The sequence below is a fragment of the Vanacampus margaritifer genome, chromosome 11, assembly GCF_051991255.1.
Source record: "Vanacampus margaritifer isolate UIUO_Vmar chromosome 11, RoL_Vmar_1.0, whole genome shotgun sequence".
Taxonomy (NCBI): Eukaryota; Metazoa; Chordata; class Actinopteri; order Syngnathiformes; family Syngnathidae; genus Vanacampus; species Vanacampus margaritifer.
In genome coordinates, this window is record NC_135442.1 from 5,555,050 (window position 1) to 5,578,788 (window position 23,739).

Consider the following 23,739-nt stretch of genomic DNA (forward strand, 5'->3'; position numbering starts at 1 on the left):
GGCGACTGAAATTGACGTCAAAGGGTCAACGGCTCAACTATTTGTCACGTGACGTTCGCTCGCTAAGCCAAGGGCTCTTTGACGTCACTTCCTGTCGGCAGCAGGAGGGAGTACAATACAAAATGGCAGCCCACTGAGATGGATAAAAATGGGTCGATTATTTTGCTTACACGAGTGCGGTACATAGAATATTATTCGTGACGTTTGGACGTGACTTACGCTGCAAAATGAAGAACCTTCTTGTGTTTGTGTTTTCTTTTCCACAGGGGAGTTTGGAATGTTAACTTTTAACACCTTTTGGTGTTCTGGCAGTGTACCGAACGCTTTATTTCTGGTAAGTGATTTCTTCAAGTGCTCAAATAACCGCAAGCAGTGTTTTAGAATGGCTTTCAATGGGCATTTATTGCTATTTCGTTGTCAAAAGTGACGCGTGTGCATATTTGAAGGGATGGAAGGTCAACGGAGAGAAGTTCTCCGGATTAAGCAGCAGATGGCGACAGCTGCACAGGCGCTGCTGTGCCTCGGTGGCTTGGAGCATAAAAACAGGTCAGACAAATGCACAACACCGTCATTTCAATTCAAATATTAGCTGCAAATTGAGGATTAGGTCTTTAAAAATAAATAAATAAATAATAATAATTCTGAGCGTTATAATGGATAAGTGGTTAGCAGGTCTGCTTCACAGTTGAGAGGTCTGGGTTCAAGTCTTTGCTTAGGCCCTCGGTCGTGCTTAATGTTAGGACTACTAAACAGAGGTTAAAATTTGTGTTCAAATGTTATTTCAAGAAAGGTTCTGTTGGAGCCATTTTTAACTAGCATTGGCCTTGTTGTTGTTGTTTTTAAATTAATTAAAGGCGTCTTTAAGATGAGTACTGGTCCAAATCAGGGTTTAGTTCCAATTTTATTTATTGCACTTTATATCTGACCAGGATCCAACCTTAAAAATTGAAGATGATGACAATACCTAGGTTGTGGATAAAAAAGTAGCATTATATCTAACCCAAAAATATATTTTTGGCACACAAAAAAAGTATTGTCTTGAAACTTTAAATCACGTCCTACAAAATGACATACATGGAATTAACCTACTAGTTCTCTTGAGCTCACATTATTTCTATTCCCATAATGGGATTTTGTTTTGCATGAAATCCCAACAAATCCGATATCTCGCTAGACTGACACCGGGTGTCATTGAATACAAAATAATCTAGCATTTAGAGCTGATTATTTCACCCGCATATGCCCATGAATAAAATGAGTAACTAAATGGTCAGCATGAACATGTGACCGCCTTGGACTTTCTCTCCTGCTTCCATTCACTGGATTACACGCTGGCTGGGCTCAGGATCATCATCATCATCGTCATTTTCTCCATCATCTCCATCGCCACCCACGGCACGGCAGCATGGAAGCGCAGGACCAGGGAGTACACATGGAGCCACTGCTACCCGCTGTAAGGAATTGAACATTTCTTTTTAGCCAAACCGGAATTGACAGACGCGATGTTGAAAGTGCGAAAAAGGTAAAACGGGGACTCTTTAATGGACAGGACATGGCAAGACAAAAATATTACCAGAAAGTCGAAAAGGGGTTTGAAAATGTGTTAATTTTTGTGCTATTTAATCAGAATAAAAAAAACTTTATTAGAGCATTTTTTGCTCTATTATAATTGCGATTGCTTTATATTTAATCACAAGATAAGATATCCCTTCGTTTGCAGCACATAGGGAACTATACAGTAATTCCCCACCAGATGGTGCCGTTTTTCATTTTGTAACATACATTTTATAGTTAATACAGAGCTTTGATTAATTTTCAAAGTTGTTATGCGTCAATAAATTGATCTAATAATTTTCATACCATTTTACTAACAGTGCAATCCATTTGAAAATTCACATATTAATGTTTTCTTTTTTTACATATCCCTCGAATTGTATATATATATATATTTTAAGGATTCTTCATTGATTGTGAAGTGAACATATTTTTCTGCTTCCCACGCAATGCAGCTACTACTTTAATTTCCTATATTTGCTTTGCTGTTACAATTTGCCTGTATTTCCTAACGTTTATTATTGTGCGTAAATGCAAAAACAGTGCAACTTGATACAATTTGCCTAATGTTAGTTTGTAATTTTGTTGGACTATGTGTGCTCACATCAGTTTGTTTATTATAATTTAGGCTGTGTCATGTTGAATAATGTAACTACTGAATCCTGTTTGTTTATGTATCACGAGTTCATGATTGCATACATGTGTTGATGTTTTATGATTTTCTTCATTTGAAGTGTTTTGCCGCCATCTTGCCGCCATCTTGTAGCATCTGTACACAGTTGCAAAACCTTTTTATTCAATTATTCGCAGATTTGTTGGGGTGTAGCACTTAACTTAAATAACTCAAACTTAAGATCTTGTCATATTGCAACGCCTGCTTAAACAAATGTTTTCAAATGCTTTAAAAATAATAATCTTTTAGTTACAGAAGTTTATTGCATTCACATGGAATAAAAAAAACAACTCAAAACAATTTTTTCTTTTTTTTTTCTTTTTTTTTTTTACAATTTCAGAATATTTTATTTATGTCATAAAAAAATATTCCAAAAAACGGGCGGGATTATTCCGAAAAAAAAAAAATCAAAAAAACAGGAAAAAAATATTACGAAAAACAGAGCTGGTGCTTCTGTTTTTCAGAGTAATTATTATTTTTTACTTCTGAACTCCAAGTGACTTGTTGCAGACTCGGTAATAGCAGAAGCGGATACTTTCCCGCATACCTCCAACGTACCTTTTGGCTCAGTTAAGGTGAGGCATGTACCGTAATTAGTAACACACACAGTATTATTAATGTTTTAGTGTAAGGTATTCAGGAAAACATAAATAAATATTTAGAAAAACTGAAAAAAATATTTTTTTTATAAAACGGGGGAAAAAAAAAAAAATTAAATACAGGGAAAAAATACTCAGTAAAACAGAAAAAAGTATTCCGAAAAAATGTTTGTTTTTTTAAATGACAAAAAAAAACAAAGGCCCACCCACCCAAAATTGTCAGAAAAACAGGATTTTTTTTTCAAGTTAATGCAATACGCTTTCGTATTATTTTAGAACGCAAATATTGACAAAAATGATTTGCTAAGTAAAAAATGCAGCATTTATAACTTTCTACATTGACATACAGGTTGCATAAATTCATAGTACAGTATTTCCAAATGGTTCCATCTAGTTCATGAACTTGCGGCCAGATTTGTTGTCATCAGCTCTTTGCCATTCACATCCAAGCAGCCCCCCCCACACCCACGCCCACATTTAGCCCAAGGTTTTAAGCGCATGGCTTTTTGGCTGCAGAGCTTCTGTGCTCTTCTCTGGAGCTGCGTATTTGTGTGTATTTTGTGTGCGTGTGCGGATTTGGCCACATAACACAAGGTCAACTAAAAACAACATTTTACAGTTAATCTGTCACGTGAAACAAAAATAAAACAATGTAAAAAGGTAGCTTTAAACTAACAGCAAGATTGTTTTGTCCTGTAGGTCAACTCCTCCTTTGGCTCATCCGTTGGCCGTCGAAGTTTGGTGAGCAGAAAGACTCGTGTTTTACCATTTCTGTTTTGGAGATTTGCAATACAGTGGAACATAAATGGTTCAGATGTAGAATTACTTATCTAGACATCCATCTACTATCTATACTATCTCGAATTGACCTGGCCCATGTGTCCGTTGTCAAAATCAAATGTGCTGTATAGAAATCATCTGCCAAAAAGCTGTCAGACTGCTCGGAAGATATAGGCTGAGCTGCGTTTTGAGCGGCGGCGCCATCGAGCGCTCCTCCACCATCTGCAGGGACGCCGGCCAAGTGTGTGCCACATCCTGTCATGTCACCTAAGCTGGGTGGCTTGCCAGCACTTTGACAACATTTTGTCACTCTAGTTGTAGTCATCCAACCTTGTTTGGTGCCAGTTATCCCATTTGGATCGCTGCAATGTCCTCGCGTCTCTTTTGGTCCATTAATGCTGTATTAAAACACAAGCTTTGTGCTTGTGCGTGTGTTGTAATAGTTTCACCCCACTTACTCTCTTAAGCACACTAAAAAAAAATTGCTGGGTTGTTTTGTGGATTTTGAGCCAGGTTACTTTTACCCAAGTTTGGGTTAAATATTTTTGACCCATTACATTGGGTTGAGGGTTGGATTTGGGCGAGCTAAAGAGGGGAAGCCGGTCACTATTTTGTAGGGCTGGTTGTCGATTCGCATTTCCTCAATCGATTAGATTTTGGTTCACAAGAGTTCAGTTTGATTTAGATTTTTCCCGATTCGATTCACTTAGTTCATCCCAATATTGATTTAGTATGGAACATCAATTCTTCTTAAATAACTTGTGATTGAAAAAAAACAAACAAACCCCACAAACAATATTTAATACCGAAATGCATTCATAGCATTTCCTCTCATTTCAATCGGGAAAATGATTTGGGGGATGATGATTTCATTTCAAGATACCACTTAATAGAACATTTTACAGCCCCACGCAGTACTGACGCATCTTTTAATTTCAATTAAAGGGAGCTAATATGTGTGCTGTATTTTTTTTTTTTTACAAGAAGTACAGGCGGTGTAATCTGCCAATGCACTATGCAGTCAGTGTGTATTTGGAAACAGATTATTAATATTAAACTGTCCAGCCCGCCAGGCGACAGCAGCTTTAAAAAAAAAAAAAAAAAAAAAGTTCATTATGGAAATGCTTCGATAGTCAGCTGCAGGTCAAGATGGCTGGGGAGGCTGATTGGGGGTTGGGGGGGGGTTACTGACACCCAGGAACAGGCTTTAAGGATTAAAAATCCCTTCTGTATTAAGTGCTTTGAATGTGTGTGTGGTGGCATTGAGAATGCGCTCAGGACTATTTCGTGTCTTGCTCGGATTCACAGCAAATGACCGAGTTAAATGAGTTGGCTTCCCAAACTTATTTCCGCTGATCACAGAGCTCCATCACTTGGATTAGGAATCCAGATCTTTAGTTGTCACGCATTGTTGAACAAACAACTGTAGCCAAATCTCCATTTGAACGTATGCAAACAATTAAAGACCCTGTGAAGTGAATTCAGAGTTTGTTCTTGAACGTGTGTTTGTACAATTTCTAGAGGAGCGACGGTGAAGCTGTAGTGGACAGAGGAGGAACGCGCTCACAGCAAAGCACCAACTTCGAGCCGGAAGATCTTGAAGGTACACGCATGACAACACTTGCATTCGCTGTCTAATTCAGGGGTGGGCACACTCGGTCCTCGAGGGCCGGAGCCTCACAGGGTTTGGATGTTTCCATTCTCCAACACCGGGGCTAGTTGTATCACGGGTAAGTGGTCACGTTGCAATTTTCTTCTCCACCAGAGGGCGCAACGAAAAAGTGGAATACTAGTTTTCTTTGTATAAATGGTCAGGGGTTGTGGACTGTCTGAGAAGAGAATAGCACATTGTGAGCTGAGATGATTGGCAGTTATCTGTTTTGACCAACCCAAAGTAAAAAAAAAATTACGGCCGTCGTACATAGACAAATTCTAGCAGCAAATTATTTAGACTCGTTAGAGGAGAGATTCGGGCATCTTGTCATGCCTCAGTCACTGTTCTGTTTTAAGCTAACTTTAAACTAGAGTAAGTATTCGTCAACATGGTAGTTTGGGGCAACTTGTCTCATTTTGGGGTTTGTTGTCACATATGCAAAGAATGGGCCCTTAAAAAAAATGCACCTTTGGCAACTCTGTTTACGTATGCCAGAACGTTCAGAGTGAGGAAATTAGTTTGCCAGGTTTAAAAATAGATTTTCCAGTTGTTGGAACTACAGTATGCCCACATGTCAGGGCTTGTTTAAGTTTCATGATGAACCATCCATTAACCGAAATGCTTTTTAATTTTTTATTTATTCTCAAATGTCCAGTTTAATGGAAGCGAAACAGGAATTTGAGGCTGAGAGCAATGACCTACAAGCCAGCAGTTCTTAAGGACTCTAATATATTTCAGAATATTTGGCTATGGTAAATGTTCAACAGGAATGATAAACAATTTCTCTGGCTTTAAAAACAAACGGATAAAAAAACAGGAGAACAAGGATAATTTTGTCCTTGCTTTATTAGTTGCAAAATCCAGTGTGTCTTACTCCATATAGTGTGACAACTTACCCATTGTTGGGGCTACATGTCACATGTTCACTCCCTCTATGTGATGCCTTATAAATCTGCACTGACACAAAGTATGAAAATGATATGAATGCAAAAAATATACCTAAGGCTTTGTTCTTTCATCTGGTATACATTTTGTTTATATGTCTCCCCTACATAAGCCTGATAACGATCCTGTTGATTGTAATCAGCTGCGTTGGAGCAGGGAAATATCCAAAACCTGCCCACTACTCATCTAATTGCATCCAATACAATGAGACACTACACGGATAGCAGATCATAAAAATGCTCAGTTTTAAGCTTCTCATTTATAAAAATGTGACTATAGTGAGAAGGTGTGTATATCTGATATTAGTTAAGTTTGGTTGCGTAAGAGGCCCAGACATGCCGTAATCAAATTGCTTAGGAATGAGCAGAAATAATACGGTAATACAATGCAACATTTAATGGACTATCACAAAGAGGCTGTATTCATCCATGATGATTATCTGTAAAGCTGCTCAGCGTCAATGTACACACACACACACACACACACACACACACACACGCACACACGCACGCACGCATGCGCGGACATGCCATTCGATCCTCATCCTGACCCCGTGGGAATACGTTTGCAGGCCACAGGACTCTGTATATCGGCGTTCACGTCCCTTTGGGCAGCACCAGACAACACAGCCATCGCAGGCACCGTCACCATGGAAACAAACACAAACGGAGGAATAGGGAGCGGGCCCTCACATTGGTGGAGGGGCGAGAGTCTCCCATCTACGGTACGACACTCAATAACTAATAAATGCACTTTGTGGACAAAAAGTATCGGTATTGAGACGGAACCCTTAACATTGCGTTCATAGAAGAGCTGTATGGTTTTTGACCACTCGCTGTCATTTTTGTCATTTGTGTTCTCAGACACCCCCTCCCAGAGGGTCCAGTTCCTCCTCGGGACGGAAGATGAGGACGAGGAGCACGTTCCTCACGATCTTTTTACAGAGATGGATGAGATTTTCGTGAGGGAGGGCGAGGATTCCGAGTGGAAGGAAAGCGCCAGGTAACGACACTATTTTCCTCCTCATGGTCGCAGGTTAGCCGGAAACTATCCCAGCTGACTTTGGTTTACCCTCGAGTGGTCGCCAGCCAATCACACGGCACATAATCCAAACCATTCACACTCTTATTCATACCATGGGCAATTTGAAATCTTCAATGAACCTACATGAATGTTTTTTGTTTTTTTTTACGTTTGAGAGGAAACTAGCACGTAAAACCGCGTTTTTTCTTTCAAACAATAATCGTACACCAAAATCTGAAACTGTTGCACCCATAATTAAGGTGTAGGGCTGCAACTAACGATTATTTTTGTCGATGAATCTGTTGATTATTTTGTTGATTAATCAATGAATCTGATTAAAAAAAAAAAAAACATTTCCGTCCATTTATTCAAAAACAGAATTGACAGAAAATACAGTAATGTAAATTATTATATAGTTATCGGGCCGGGCTGATCCCGACCTTTTCTTTTAAGGTATCAGGTCTTTGTGGAGGATGCCAATAGCCGCCAATACTTAAGCCCCCTCCACCCCCCCCAAACAAAACAAAAAAAAAGTAACATTGAGTCCTCCTCAGCAGTAGTTGGCGCTATACTGTGGCAGTTTGACACAATTGTTTCGTCAGTGTTAAATCAAATTCTATACAGCGAAAGTACTACAATTATTGGTACTCGGCATTGGTGAGTACTCAGAGTCAATACTTGTACTGGTCCCAAAAAAAAATGGTATTGAACGTCCCTAAAGTTTGTGCATAGTTGCAGTTGTGAGTAGCAAACAGTGAATAGGCGGGGGAATACTGTATTATTGAAATGTTAATAAAAAAAAATTAAAAAACATATTCAAAGGCACTAATGCACAATACCCATGCTGGAGGGACTGAGCTCATATCGAACCCGGGATTTCTCAACTGTGAGACAAACATGCTAACCACTAGCTCACTGTGCCTCACCTTTAGCATCTTCATACAAAAAGGTTATAGAAATGTGCCTTTTGTAAAGTGATCATTTTTGGGTGAAAAGTCTCAAGATGGCTTTATCTCATGCATTTAGCCACCAAACGGAGACATACTGTATTTACAGCTACGCCCTGACAAAAGGCAATACGTTGCTCCGCTAAATGAGTCTAAGTGAGAGAAGGAGCTATCAAAGCGAAACGCGTGGCGCCACGAGCAGATGGCACGTCGCTTCCCTCCCGTCTGCCGGCGCCTTATCTGTGCGACTGTCGCGGCAGGTGGCTGAAGTTTGAGGAGGACGTGGAGGACGGAGGAGAGCGCTGGAGTAAACCCTACGTGGCCTCACTGTCGCTGCACAGCCTGTTCGAGCTGCGCAGCTGCATCATCAACGGCACCGTGCTGCTCGACATGAGGGCCGCCACCATCGAGGAGATCGCAGGTACGATATGGAGGAACAAAACTGCCCACATTAAAAATAAATAAATACATTAAAAAAAAGGGGAGAAGAAAAAAACTGATATAAAACGAATAATTCAAAAATAAAATGCAAAAAAACTAATATAAATGGAAATAAAAATTCTCTCTCTCTCTCTCTATCTCGCTATCCTTAAATAAAATAAATATAAAAATAAATGTGGAAATAAATTTTTTAAAATAAATATATATAAATAGAATTAAATATCAATCAATAAATAAGAAAGCTCTGCTCTCACACTATTTATTTATTTATTCATTTTTTAAATTTAATTTTGGCAGTTTTGGTCCTCCATAATATAAAACCGTCCGGTTGGAAAAAAAGATATCCCAAGACCAGTTTGAACGTTTGAAACAAAAATTCAATGGGCATTACTACTGACCTCCTACATGGATTAAGGGGAGCCGCTTTGATTGACAGGGAGTCAGCTGCGTTCCCGGCCACAACAACAGCTTCTATCGGCGCTAATAAGAACATGAGATCCTGGAAGTTAGACACGAGGGCAGTCAAAGCAGGAAAAATGATCCCTTTTCCTCTTTTGTGTAGATATGGTACTGGACCACCAGGAGCTGTACTCGCCGCTGGGCGACGAGCTCCGAAAGAAAGTGCACGAAGCGCTGTTGAAGCGACACCATCACCAGAACCAGAAGAAGCTGGCCAACCGCTTGCCCATCGTGCGCTCGCTCGCCGACATGAGCCGACGGACGTCAGACGTTCACCTGGACAAGAATGGTCAGATGACTCTTGACGCCTCTCCACAATAAGGGAGACTAATGTGTGACTTTGTGTATTCTCCAGGTCAGATGACATCTTCACAGTCTCATTTGGCAGGTCCCGATGGAAAAGGGGACGTCACCAGAGACAACAGCTCTGTCGACTTAAGCAAGGTGCTCTTAGGACACGGCAATGACAAACTAAGACACATCTCACTGGGAAAAGTGCTTTAAGCGGTTGAAGTTTTTTCAACTCAACTTAACTCATTTTTATTTATATCGTGCTTTCTGTAAAACCGAAACACAAAATAAAAAAGGAAGTTAACACTGTATATTTAAACACCAAAATGTTCAAACTAATTATATTATATTCAAATAACTAACATATAATGTGAAAGGTTATCAGAAATTAGCATAGCTCAGGGGTGTCAAAACTTTTTCATTTGAGGGCCACGTACAGAAAATAATAATGCCTCATAATGTTATGAATTGTGTTTGGCGTTAAAAAATTGTACAAATAATGTACTTGTGTTTTTTTTTTTTTGAAAAATGCTACAGTATATAAAGCAATTTATTTGTAATAGTGGCACCTATTTTTTTCGACACCCTCCCTTCTTGACAATCTCCAAACTTCTTTTTTTAAATTTTATTCTAACTGTGTCGAATACAATTTTTAGTGTAATATATCGCAAGCCACTGAAAAATGGATGGCGGGCCGCAAATGTCCCCCGGGCCGTAGTTTGGACCCCACTGGCATAGATATTGCAGTAATAAGAAACCTTCAGACAACATACATGTAGCAAAACACATACAGAGTATACAAATACAGTACCAACAAGTACGTATATATTCTCTCTACTCTGCGGGAGCGACGACTATTTCTGGACATTGGTTGAAAAGTCTGCAATATAGTGAGAACATGAATAATTAGCGGCCCTCTATAATCCTGCTTTTTAAACTGACAAACTGATTCCCGATGGAATACAATGTGTTTGCCTACCAACGCACATTTCTAGCACGGCTACAATTATCGCATATGTGTGCTGTATTTGGCTTAGATGGGACACTGAGAGGACAAGAACCCCACGTTTATTATTATAACTTCCTGTATTATAATATTCATGCTTTTATGGCTTGGTAGTGTATGGAATATATATTTAGCATGGATTAGGATTAGAACCAAATAGACATTTACTGAAATTAATGCACAAGAGAAAAGACAAAGATAAAAAAAAAAAATCCCTGTTAAAACCTTATCGACATAATGTACAGTACATGAGTGTGCCCTTCAGTCTAGGTCAGGGTTTGATTGTAATGTACTTGTCTATACAGGATGTTTATCCTTTCATATAGGAATATAGTCATCATAATCAAAACATGATAAAACCTTCTAGATTGTTGTGCAACTTTGATTGCGATGAAGGAACAAGCAACACTCCAGTTACTGCTTGTTACTGCCACATAATTCGCGCTGAAAAATCAACACCTTCACTGCCAACATTTGTTGCATCATTTGTTTCCAAGGCATTGAAAACTAGACAGTGGATTTTTTTTTAAGCATTGCTATTATGAAAGGAACCTTCTTATTTCAGACATTATATAACACGTCCCAAAATAATGCATTTTGATAGATAGATGGTCCAAAATAGCTGTTTGTGCTAAATGTGAGGATTAACTCTAAAAATGTTGGATGGGCAAAGATTCATATGGAACACAGTTTTAGTGTGATTTGTTCTTCATCGTTGAGGATCTTATGTTTTAAGCCACGTCATCAGTGGATTTGAGCATGATTCTGGGTCTTAAAATCTTCTAATGATGTTGGGATGTTGTGTAAAACGTAAATAATAAATAAAAACTGAACACACTGATTTTCAAATCATTTTCAATCAAATACACTACAAAGACAAGATATCTAATCTATCTGCTCAATTATGAAGAAAAAAATAATCACGATTATATTGGTAATAATTGAAATCATGATTGGGATAATTTATTTTTTTGGGTACAAAACTAGAAAATGTTTAAACATAAAAAAATATATTAGGCCAAATAAAGTTCTTTGAAACACTACAATTCTGTATTTAAATTTTTTTTTAATGAAAAACAATTTATTACTTTTCTTATTTTATAGTAAAATAAAAAGGTGCACATGTATACATTTAAACAACTCAAAATAAGTGTTAATAATCGTTTTTTTTGTGTATGTGTTTTTTAACGGTTATGCTGATTTTGTAATTGTGGAATGTAATAATTAAAATTGTAATTGAATTTCGATTAATTGCACAGCCCTAGTATCCAATGTCTAAAACGATACCTGAAATTAAAAAGGGAAGAGGATCGTGCCTTGTGGGACATCTTGTATAATTGCTTAGCATATTTTATCTTAGCATATCCGAGCACTGGCGGATCCATTTTTGATGAATGAAATAGAAGAATTCGATTTTTATGTATTGTAGCCTTTGGTAGAAAGATTCTCAACATTTCCTGCTGTACTGTTCATCTTTCAGATGGACCTTCATTTTATGAAGAAGATCCCACCAGGGGCCGAGGCGTGCAACGTATTAATAGGAGAGTTGGACTTCCTCAACAAGCCCGTGGTGGCCTTTGTGCGTCTCTCACCAGCCGTTCTTCTCAGCGGGCTGGCCGAGGTCCCCATCGCCACCAGGTGAGGATGCAAACATGCCACCGGACCTCCATCCAAACTTCAATGGCATGTTTTGGTGTTGGATGTTAGGTTTCTGTTTATCCTCCTGGGACCCGTTGGAAGAGCCCCCCAGTATCACGAGATCGGACGGTCCATCGCTACGCTCATGACAGACGAGGTAAAAGAAGCTCACCAGTCACGTTTGCATGAATTCACAGTTGAGCAGAACTCAACAAGCTCCCAAAGTGATGGAACATTTCTCAACATGACTCACAGATCAGAGCTTTTATGACAAGCTTTTGGGGATTAGTCATCCCATTCTGACCAGGATTTAGGCTCCTGTCCATCATCGGAGAGAAAAAAAAATGGCTTTGACGGACGGACTCACTACTCGTTAATTCTTGACTGAATGTAAAAAAAAAAGCGTGCGAGGTTTTGGTAAGTGAACTGGATTGAAGGTCAATAAAGGGCCACAGATGACATGTGCAGTAGTGGTCACTTGGAATGAGGCTTGACCGATTCAATAGCACGTGTTGCCTATCATCGCGTCACCATTCTGTGTATGTACACGGCGGTACCTTGATTTACAAGGTCACGTCATTCAACTTAATTTACACATAAAGTCCTCTATTTTGAGAATTATTCGTGCACAGTAATCACTATTTTGTTGGAGCGCATGTTGATTTTGCATGTAATTCCACTGCTGGCCACTAGATGACAGCACACTGTTGTTTTACCCCCCCAAAAAATCAACGTTAAATCCTCTGTAATCCGGCTTTTTATGTCTACAGAAAGCGACAGCAGTAGATTTATTTCTAATGTACATATTTGGGCATGATTATTGATCTATAATGTGAGATGAGAAGTTTGTTAGTTTAGAAAAATGGTTTGTATACTTACTGTAAACACACAGATGGATCGTACACTGTAACAATGTGCAATATTTTTGCCCCATCTGTTGCTATTGCTCTCTCTCCGTCATTAATTCTACAAAACATACCTAGAGTCTTAAATAAAGTAAAATAATAGATTTTTCCTTCTTAATAGCGGATTTCTCTTATTGGGGAGGGGTAAATGTGTATGGAATGAATTTTCCACATTGAAATGAATTGAAATGCCATGAACCGGTTCCAGCCCCCATTTTAATAAAGGTAAAATAAAGCTGTAGCATTCGCGTGTTGGATTCTTGCCTTAAGGGGCGTGGCTTAATAATGTAAAACTTCTGCAAGAGGAATATGGAGAAGAATTTCAAATGGATTCTTAATCCATTTTCGTGCACCCCCCAGTTGCGTAACGCAGCGTGTGATACACAAAAAAAGAAGAACAGATTTGGAGAAGTGATTGATATTGCAGTAGAATTGTGGAGGACAATGAGCTGGAGTTAATTACCTGTCCCCAAATTATTATTTTTTTTCTTCCAGGTTTTCCATGATGTTGCATATAAAGCCAAGGACCGAAACGACCTGATTGCCGGGATTGACGAATTTCTCGATCAAGTGACCGTTTTGCCACCAGGAGAGTGGGATCCATCTATTAGAATAGAACCACCCAAAAATGTACCTTCTCAGGTAAGTACCATTTTTTTGGTGCTTTTATTTGTTGTTGGAGGATTGTGTTGTAGTAATGGCACTGGTTGAGTTTCTTTTCAACAATCTACAGATCACAACTTCCCAGTTTCCACCAATTTTCAAATTCTTTGAATATTTCTTCTTTGTCAGGACTACCAGTTTTGGCCCAAAATGTCAGCATGTAGTTGGTATTAAATGCAAGATTGGCCAATAGGTCCTCTTTAAGGAACCATTCCTATTCCATACTAAATACATTTTCAAAGTACAAGCCAGAATCCTGTTCATTTGAAATGACATCAGCACATTCTGACAAAGAAAATGGATTTTGGCCACGGTAAAATTGCAGCAAAGTGGAGACAATGAAATCAAATAAGGTACAGACATTGTTTCTTAGGTCAAATCTGGCCAACCAAATGAATGGCCAGCATGCTGACCAGATAGCGGAATTAGTATCTCGTAACACAAAATGTTAGTTCCTATAAACCCGACGGATGTCTTTGTTGAACAGGAAAAGAGGAAGAAAAACACCAATCTACCAAACGACTTATCTGAGGGGAATGAAGAAGAGCATGAAGGCCACGGAGGTCCTGAACTGCAGCGCACAGGGAAGTAAGTCAGTCAACAAAGATTGTAGCTTTCTTTTTTTTTTTTGCCATTTCAATGTCAGTACATTCTTGTCTATCCCCAGATGGTTTGGTGGTCTCATTCTCGACATCAAGCGTAAAGCCCCCCACTACCTGTCTGACTACACGGATGCATTCAGTTTGCAGTGTGTGGCCTCTTTCCTGTTCCTCTATTGTGCCTGCATGTCCCCTGTCATCACCTTTGGAGGACTTTTGGGCGAGGCGACTGAAGGACGCATAGTAGGGCACTCGCTATTTTGATCTTATTTTATCTTTAGTGGAATATGAGTTGAAAGTGAAAATGACATCACAGTTACTCAGCTGTGTCAGTTAACAACCAATCACATCTCAGCTTCAGTAAACAGGTGAGCTGTGATTGGTCGTTGCCTGAGCCCTGAGCAACTGTGATGTCATCTTCAGTCAACAACAAGTGGCAAAATGGCCGCCCACTGAGATGGATAAAAACAGCTGGATTTTGCTGCATAACTCATATCCCACAAATGCAATATTAATCAAAATGTCATCTTTAGACTAGTGAGGTCACATATAACTTATTATTGTCAAGAAATGATTAAGGTTGACTTCCACTTTAAATCACAATTGCAATATTGAGGGGGGAATGTTAATGAGATTATTTCTCCAGAAAAAAAAAAAAGGTAATTAGATTATTTTTCAAAATCCTTCAGCCCTTGCTGGTAGTAGCTCACCTCGGGCCAAAGTCAGCTGGAGTTCCACTGTTGCCACCTTCCCATTAAGGGAAGTTGCTATTGGTTGTCTTAAACGTCTCTAGAAGTCGCTGAATGACGTCATTGCATAATTTGCATAATGGGCTCTTTATATAAATCTACTGCTTCCTGAACTCAATACCACTTGTTAATTTCCTGTCTTTCACAAGCGGGCAAGCTGATTAATCCAGGTGTGCCTGACCTCAGTAACCATGACGACAATGGCCAGACACACCTGGATTCATCAGTTTGTCTAATCATGAAAGACAGGAAACAAAGGAGTGGTGTTAAGTTCAGGAAGTAGTCGAGCTGTGCAAGGAGCCCATTGGCAATTTGCATGTAATACTAAAGGACGATGTAGGAGAAAGGAATAACGTTGTGGGAGAGGCAAAAAGTAAGTTAAAAAAAAAAAGTGGGCAAAAAAATGTCACCAAGAGGCTTTGGAAAGTCACCAGATTTAGCGAGAAAGTTGGCTATTTGGTAACACTGGATGGATGAAAAAGTTTAAAGTAAAAATGGAAATAAATAAAATTAACAAAAATTATAAATTAATGCATACATAAAATAGATCAAATTACTTGAGTCACTTTTAAAATCAAGTAATCAGTCAACTAACTAACTACTTGTTTTTTAAGCAGGATCGTTTATATGATGCATTCCCACTGTCCTTTTCCCTTTCCTAGAGTGCAATTGAGTCGCTGTTTGGTGCCTCGTTGACGGGAATCGCCTATTCCTTGTTTGCCGGCCAGCCGCTCACCATTCTGGGCAGCACCGGGCCCGTTCTTGTATTTGAAAAAATACTCTTCAAATTCTGCAAGTACGTTTTAAATCGAATGTGACCAATCTCACCCAATATCCTTAACGCGATTGTGCGCCTGCGTCCCGGCAAGGGAGTACGACCTGTCCTACCTGTCCCTGAGGACGTGCATCGGCCTGTGGACGGCGTTCCTCTGCATCGCGCTGGTGGCCACTGACGCCAGTTCCCTGGTGTGTTACATCACTCGTTTCACGGAGGAAGCCTTCGCCTCGCTCATCTGCCTCATCTTCATTTACGAGGCCTTGGAGAAACTGCTCTACTTGGGGGACTACTATCCCATTAACAAGAACAACAACCTGGACAAGCTCTCCTTGTACTCGTAAGTGGACAGCTACTCTCACACGCAAACAAAAGAACAGGAAAAGAGTATCAATACGGCACACTTCTTGGAAGACTTGTAAATCCGGCACAGATGTGGGATTATTTGGACACCCAGATGTGTATGTGCGTCCGCAGATGTTCATGCGTTGAGCCTTCTGACCCCACCAACGGCACCCTCAAGTACTGGGAGTTCAATAACATCACTGCGGCCGAGATCTACTGGGAAGCGTTGGAGGTCAAGGTACAAGTTTGCCCTGATTTGGGGTTTTAAAAAAAAAAGCATAAATTGTGAAATTACAAAACACGCTTTGATATTTTTTCCACCTCAAAGTGGCATGCTCTCCCAGATTGAGAACAGAGGAGATTAAGGGCATGCGGGCAGGATTATATTGGATTACTCACTGCAAATCACCACCAAATTGCATTTTTTTTTTTTTTTTACCTCTGTTTCCCGCGGAAATGGATGCTCGCAAAGCCGACGCGTGGAAACTCAAATTCCGATTCATTGCTAATCATAACATCCTGCATGATCTGCTTATCCCTTTGCAGGACTGCGTTGAAAAGCGCGGCGAGTTTGTGGGCAGAGCCTGCGGTCCCAGCGGACCTTACGTACCCGACGTTCTCTTCTGGTGCGTCATTCTTTTCTTTTCCACCGTTTTCATGTCGTCCTTCCTGAAGGAGTTCCGGTTCAGCACTTACTTCCCCACAAAGGTAGAACACATCATGGATGGTCAGCACATGAATGAATTCCTCTTTGCTTTTAACACATGTTGTGTGATATGGTGCAATGTTGCTTCCTGGTGGATACTTGCCAGTACTACACCATTACGTTCAGTGGTCAGCCAACATTTTTCTAGACACTGACACTACATTTAAGTTATGTTCCAAACCACTAACAAATTTGATATCATCTCACAATATGCATCATATGTAATCATACCCAAAGATGCACATTATAAAATGAATGTAAAGCTGTCACTTTCTATAGGTTTAAAAACACAATTAGACATAAAGCTAGCCATTATTTGTTCTAAATATGGGAGCCCTGCACTTGTTTCCATAAAAAAACTTTCCAGATATGTTCATTTTTTACTCATATTTGCTCGCTTGTGGGCTAAACTTTTTTTTTTTTTTATATTACCACTGTCTCATGTCTGAATTCAAAACAAAAATGTGTACAAAGGTGGGTCAACATGACACGGTATCATCATGTCTAATATGTTTTCATTCCGTTTTTTGAAAATATTTTTTTTCCCATCAGGTGAGGTCCATCATTAGTGATTTTGCTGTTTTCATCACCATCTTCACCATGGTCCTGCTTGACTACTCCTTAGGGATCCCCTCCCCAAAACTGAAAGTTCCAAGTGTGTTTAAGGTGAGTGAGGATGAGGCTTGTTGTTTAATTGAATCAGCAAACGTCGTGCTTAAAAAGTTCCATTCGATTTAAGATAAATATATGATGCTGTTATCATTTTTAACAAATCAAATGGGAGTGAATGAAGATCTTGAGACAATTACGAAACTTACAAAAGTACAAAATTAAATAGACTTTGTCTTATTAATCACGATGTTCAAATGGATCTATTTTTTCTAATTGACTACTACTACCTAAGGCAAAATTGGCGGCTAGTTTGAATATACAGTAAAGCAGAAGTAAGACATTAAACTTGGTTACTTCTTACAAATCTCATTAAAAATTAAAAAAAATAGACTATACAATTATTTGTTAACTTTGGGGAGTCTGTTTTAATGTGTGTGCTTGATGTCAACATGTAGATTGACAAATTCAAGATGGCCTTAAATATGGATAGATACAGATGAAAAATTGATTAATATTAACAATTGATATCAACACTAGACTAGGGGTGTCAGGTGATTAAAAATCCTAATCGTAATTAATTACATGACTTACTCAAAATTTAACTCACAATTAATTGTAAATTTTATATCTGTTCTAAATGTACAATAATTTTTTTCCTATGTTTACATATTCTTGTTAACATAAAAGTGGAAAAAAAATGTTAAACTAATAAAAATATCACTGCATCTTTTAGTCATTGATACAGCAATTTCATAATGATTCATAAATTTGAGATGAAATAAAAAGTGCTGTACTGTAAAAAAGAAAAAAAAGAAAGTGATATTGATTTGTGTTGAGGTCATTTTTCTGCCACTAGATGGCATAATTGCATTAGCTCAGTGCATATTTCTTTTCATATTAAGAGCTATCTCATCTTTAACATGCAGTAACTTGTGAAATTCTGCACATTAAAAATAAAAAATAAAAAATACAATTTGACCCCAGTCTCTACAAGTATGTGCATCATTATTAAATGTGTTGCTGCTAAATTATGACGTGGACGTGTCTGCTGCGTTGCGATTGGAATTCCCCCAGTACAGTTTGTCCAAGTAATAAATATTGCGTTAAAAAAATTAGTGGCGTTAAATTAACCCTACAGTAGACACATTAGCCACCCTACAATTGAGCAAAAAATACATTAAAAAACATTTCTGGGCGCTATGAGGAAAAACAGTATAAAAGTAAAATAAGCAAAGAAAATGGCTCATTTGATTTATTGATGTGCACTCGCCCATCCCGAGCACTCCAGAAAATGGATGTATGGAAGAACAACATGAGCATGATTTATTTCTGATGCCTTCACAATTCCAGCCAACCAGAGACGATCGAGGCTGGTTCATCAACCCGTTGGGTCCAAACCCCTGGTGGACCGTCGTCATCACGCTGTTTCCAGCCCTGCTGTGCACCATCCTCATCTTCATGGACCAGCAGATTACAGCTGTCATCATAAACAGGAAGGAGCACAAGCTTAAGGTACTTCCTTGCCTTTGCCGAGGTGGATACATGCTAACAATTGAGACAAATGTGAGCATTCTTTGTAAAGTTAGCTAAGAAAAAGGTGGTTAAGAGTAAAAATCGGTATGCGTGACAACGTTCAAAACATGAAAAAAAAAACCTCACCAAACTGTCATTTTGCCAAACAACAATCTTTGTTTCCTGACTTTGTAGAAAGGCTGCGGCTACCACCTGGATCTGTTCATGGTGGGGCTGATGCTCGGCGTGTGCTCCCTGATGGGCTTGCCGTGGTTCGTGGCGGCCACCGTCCTCTCCATCACGCACGTCAACAGCCTCAAGCTGGAATCCCAGTGCTCGGCGCCCGGCGAGCAGCCCAAGTTCCTGGGCATCAGGGAGCAACGTTTCACCGGCCTCATGATCTTCGTCCTCATGGGCTGCTCCGTCTTCATGACGTCCGTGCTCAAGGTTACGCATACCTGATCACGTATTTAGTTTTGTATCCAGTGTGATCAAATGCTGCAAAAGTTCATAGAGGTATCAAGTCTACAAAAAAAAGCAGACAGTAGACATTTGTTCAAAGCAAACATGGCGAATCAGATTTTAGCTGTTATGCTGCACGAAAAGTCAGCCCAGAGTGTAAATGTTTTAAAATCCAGCTTAAAAACTATAATTGCGCAGGCTTACCTCATGAAATGTGTATTCAAAGTAGAAAATGTGTTTTTGTTGTCCTTCAGTTCATTCCCATGCCCGTGTTGTATGGCGTCTTTCTCTATATGGGAGCCTCCTCTCTCCGAGGAATACAGGTACATCCGCCAATTTCACAAACATTTCACATATTGCAATTTGCTACCCTTCTTCTTTATTTAAAAAAAAATATATTATTTGCAATGTTACCGCCTCCATATTCATGGCCTGGCTGTCATAGTTGCAAATCCTCACACTCTGTTTTCGTCCTCCCCTCCCAGTTCTTTGACCGTCTCACACTGTTCGGCATGCCACCCAAGCACCAGCCAGATTTCATCTACCTGCGTCACGTACCCCTGAGGAAGGTGCATCTGTTCACTTTCATCCAGCTCAGCTGTTTGATTCTTCTCTGGGTCATCAAGACCTCCAAGGCCGCCATCGTCTTCCCCATGATGGTGCGAACGTAGCAGAGCTCACACGAGATGGAAAGCAAAGAGGGTTACGCCTTGTGTTTTTGAAACGACCACACAACTTGGACCACACAACTTGGGAAATGCCTGGGTTCTTTTTTAGATTGCTAGCACCCAAAAAAAAAAAACGATTTTTAGCATTGTGATACACCAGGGGTCTCCAACCTGCGGCTCTGGAGCCACATGTGTCTTTTTAGGCCCTCTCCTGTGGATCTCAAAATAAAAATAATATTGAATATTTTTTTACATATTTAGAATTTTTTAGATTAAATAGTCTTGAAATTCTATCCATCCATCCATTTTCTTGACCGCTTTTCCTCACAAGGGTCGCGGGTAGTCTTGAAATTAATTACTGATTTAGATAAAAATGAATAAGTAACTATTTTGCTGCCCAAAACCTTAATTGACGTTAAGGACTCGCCACCCACCGAGTACTGCCCAAAAAGTCAATTGACGTCAACTACCTTTTTTTTTCTTCTCAGTACGTCTTATGCAGTGAATGGCTTGCTTGTAAATGGGGTGGAGAAAAAAACTTTTAAAAACACTAACTATGGCCGGCAGATGGCAGCATTGTATCTCTTTTCAATGGGCTCCCTTGTATCAAATTACATGAAAACATGGCGGTTCTTAGGAAATAGAATATTTTCAAGGATGACGTGAATGATAATCCAAAAAGTGACCTTAAAATGTCCAAAAAGGAAGAGGAAAAGCAGAAAATTACCATAAAATGTCGATGAAATTGCTGAATATGAGGATTGAACCAAAAAGCCAGAAAATAAAAAATACAAAAAGTAACCATAAAATGTCCAAAAGACAAATACATCCCGGAAAATACCGTAAAATGTCATTGAAATTGCAAAAAGTCAGAACATTTATTTTAAAAAGGCAGAAAAGAAAATGTTTTAAAAAGTAGCAATGAAATGACCAAAAACAAAAGAATTCCCCAAAAATGTCCACAAAAATGTCAAAAAACATGTCCGAAAAAGAGAGGCAGAAAATAACTATAATATGTAAATAAAATGACAGTAAGGCTGAGAAGTCTGTCATATTTTTGTGTTGTGGTGTAGCTGTAACTCGCTTTCGGGCCCTCAAGTACACGAAACACTGTTTGCCTCGTCACAATCTCCAAATGTTTTGCGGCTCCACACACATTCTTGCTTATTTATTTGGCTTTAAATGGCTCTTTTGACCGGAAAGGTTGCTGACCCCCGACCTACACCATCCAACGCTTCCTGCTATGTCAACCATTTTGAAAGTTTCCCTAAGCATACCTGTGTCACTCCCTCAGGTGTTGGCCCTGGTGTTCATCAGGAAACTGTTGGACTGTTTCTTCTCCAAGAGAGAGCTGAGCTGGTTGGATGACCTCATGCCCGAGAGCAAGAAGAAGAAGCTGGAGGATGTCGACGAGGTTGTACGTCGTTTGCATGCACCAATGCTAACGGTTTCACTCGACAAACGGCTTTTTTCTCTCAATCTTCAGGAGGAAGAGCAGAGCATCCCGGCTGAGGAAGATGGCGCAGTGCAAGTGCCGTTGGAGGGATGCAAGTAAGCGTTATCTGCCTGCTGCACACCATCGGCTCATTCGTAAACGATCGTCTTTTACAGGAGAGATGCATCGCTCTGGTAACTAGCTTGATATGCATGTTGGTCTCTTGTATTTTGCAGAGGATTACCCATTATCAACATCACGGATGAGATGTCCAAAGGCTCTTTTGGAAACACTTGGAACGCCACAAGCTAGGAGATTTGTTACAGTTTAACTGGGGGGGGGAGGTGAAACTCAAAAAACAAAAATTTGCCGCATCCTATAAATAACATTCATTCATTTTATTTTAGGGTGACCATATTTCCAAAAAAAGAGGACACTTGCCCCGGCCTTGAAATTGTGGTACCAGTCGGAGTTGCACAGTGTACTTCAACTCCTATTAGTCGCGCAATGCCAACCGGACATTTTCATGAATTTATAAAAACCCCCGGACGCCCGAACAGGACGTAAGAAAATCATCAGTCCTCTTAATGGGTTCTCCTAAAAAAGGACATTTGGTGACCGTATTTTTTTTCCCTATGCTGTCAGTTGAGCACAACATTGCTTATCCTCCCACAAATTATTAGAAAGTGCCATGAGGAACTACTGGGTATGGAAAGGCACTATACTGTGTCATTTATTTATTTCTTTTTATTATTATTAGCCCTTCAAATCACCTTGTAATCTGTCTAAGTGAATAACCGCATAAAAGCATGTTAAAACGCTTTTGGTAAAGTCAAGCCGGCCCTATTATTAGGGCGCTTTGTATTTCTTTTGTAATATAGTTTTGTTGTTTGCTTCGAGCTGTTCGTCTTAGTTGTCCTCACAGATTTATTAAAAGGAAGGAAAAAAAAGCCATAATGCAATGTGAAAGTGATGACAGTTACACTATTGTAACTTGTCATACTTTTCATACCTAAATTATATTTTGTGTAGCGTCATTTATATATTGCTAAATGTATCCAATAATTGAATGTAAAAAAAAAAATCCTTTGTTATAGTTTGATGTTGGTTCAAAGCTTTTGTGTCATAAATGTGTCATTGAATTAATCATCAGTGGTCTCCACTTGTTACAATAAATTAACTATTGAACAAACATCATTGGTAATATTCGGTGTATATTTTGCCGGGTACATTTGAGAGCGCGGTTGTTTCTTTTTATGGACTCAACATTTAATTAATGCCAGCCATTTGCACTCATTTTAGAGCATTTTGACAGATTTTTCAAGAGCGACAGAATATTGTATCAAGTCAAGTTTGAGTTTTCCTTTTTCCGTTCTCTAGTTATGAAATTCAGCCCCCACCCCCCAAAATAAATAAATAAATAAATCCGTAGAAAAATAGCTTTTGTGTAAACAAACGTATCAATCAAAACAGTGACTCTGACCCATTTTTCCTTTCGTAACACTGCTAACATCCGAACAATGGTTTCATTCTGTAAAATCAATTATTTCAATATTTCGGAATGGCCTATGATTGCAATTTAATAATCTATTCAGTGAAATACAAGCCATTCACTGGCCCCATTAGACATTCATCCTCATATTTTAAAGCTCGCTATTTTTTTTTCTCATTTATGACACGCACTCATTGACATAGTAAATATGTTCCCTGTTCGAATGTATTCAATTGTTCAAATGCATTCACAATCCAGTTTAAGGTTGAAATAGTAAACAAAGCCAAAAATGTCACCAGTAGTTTTTTTCCCCTAACAAATGCGCAAATGACTTAGACAGAACTGCGAGGCAGACATGCTAGCCACTAGTCCAGCGTGCTGCCTTCATTCATAAATCCTCTCCTGCGTTCTATCGGAGATCAAAATGAATACAATAAGCTTTCTATTAATAAATTGCCTACTATTCTTCACTGAAAGTGTAGCCTTACTTCACATAAACATCTGTTGCATTATTTACAGTTGCTAGTGTTATTCTAAATTGGCCTATTATTAGTAAACATGATGATGATGGCGGTGCGGCGGCAGATGTTTGACAAGCTTTCAGATGACAGCCAAGAGGGGCGACGCGTCCCAAATGGCATCACGCACGTTATTATTTCCGAGGAGGCGCTGGAGTGAGACGACCTGCCGCTTGTTGGCCGACCAGTTAGGAGATGATTGACAGGATTGAGCTTTTTCTTTGCTTTTGCTGACGTCCCAGTGACATGCCGATAACATGTCACCCTGTCAACGGATTGTGTGATTTT

The 23,739-nt window shown here is 39.3% G+C and overlaps 1 protein-coding gene across 2 annotated transcripts; it reads left to right on the forward strand.

The window, feature by feature from the left end:
* Positions 1–119: 119 nt before the first annotated feature.
* Positions 120–22,633, forward strand: slc4a10b (solute carrier family 4 member 10b). Of its 2 annotated transcripts, none has more exons than XM_077580814.1 (27): positions 120–334; positions 447–546; positions 1,346–1,453; positions 3,526–3,567; positions 5,128–5,209; positions 6,777–6,929; positions 7,069–7,207; positions 8,436–8,596; positions 9,179–9,364; positions 9,431–9,519; positions 11,853–12,010; positions 12,080–12,167; positions 13,411–13,557; positions 14,066–14,166; positions 14,246–14,420; positions 15,589–15,722; positions 15,796–16,041; positions 16,179–16,284; positions 16,593–16,754; positions 17,305–17,418; positions 18,715–18,876; positions 19,072–19,323; positions 19,593–19,661; positions 19,824–19,997; positions 21,301–21,423; positions 21,493–21,557; positions 21,678–22,633. In XM_077580814.1, exons 3-27 carry the CDS (start codon positions 1,406–1,408, stop codon positions 21,751–21,753), a joined length of 3,252 nt encoding a protein of 1,083 aa, XP_077436940.1. In that variant the 5' UTR covers positions 120–334; positions 447–546; positions 1,346–1,405; the 3' UTR covers positions 21,754–22,633. The 2 variants fall into 2 exon arrangements, with proteins under 2 accessions (XP_077436940.1, XP_077436941.1); XM_077580815.1 differs by having other exon boundaries at positions 121–334; positions 21,301–21,420.
* The last annotated feature ends 1,106 nt before the right edge of the window (positions 22,634–23,739 follow it).

Excerpts from the sequence above, each read along its gene's own strand:
- slc4a10b (XM_077580814.1), top strand. The coding sequence starts at position 1,406 with ATGGAAGCGCAGGACCAGGGAGTACACATGGAGCCACTGCTACCCGCT. Across the intron at positions 14,421-15,588 it reads AGGCGACTGAAGGACGCATA|AGTGCAATTGAGTCGCTGTT; the intron begins GTAGGGCACTCG and ends TCCCTTTCCTAG. Across the intron at positions 18,877-19,071 it reads GGAAGGAGCACAAGCTTAAG|AAAGGCTGCGGCTACCACCT; the intron begins GTACTTCCTTGC and ends CTGACTTTGTAG.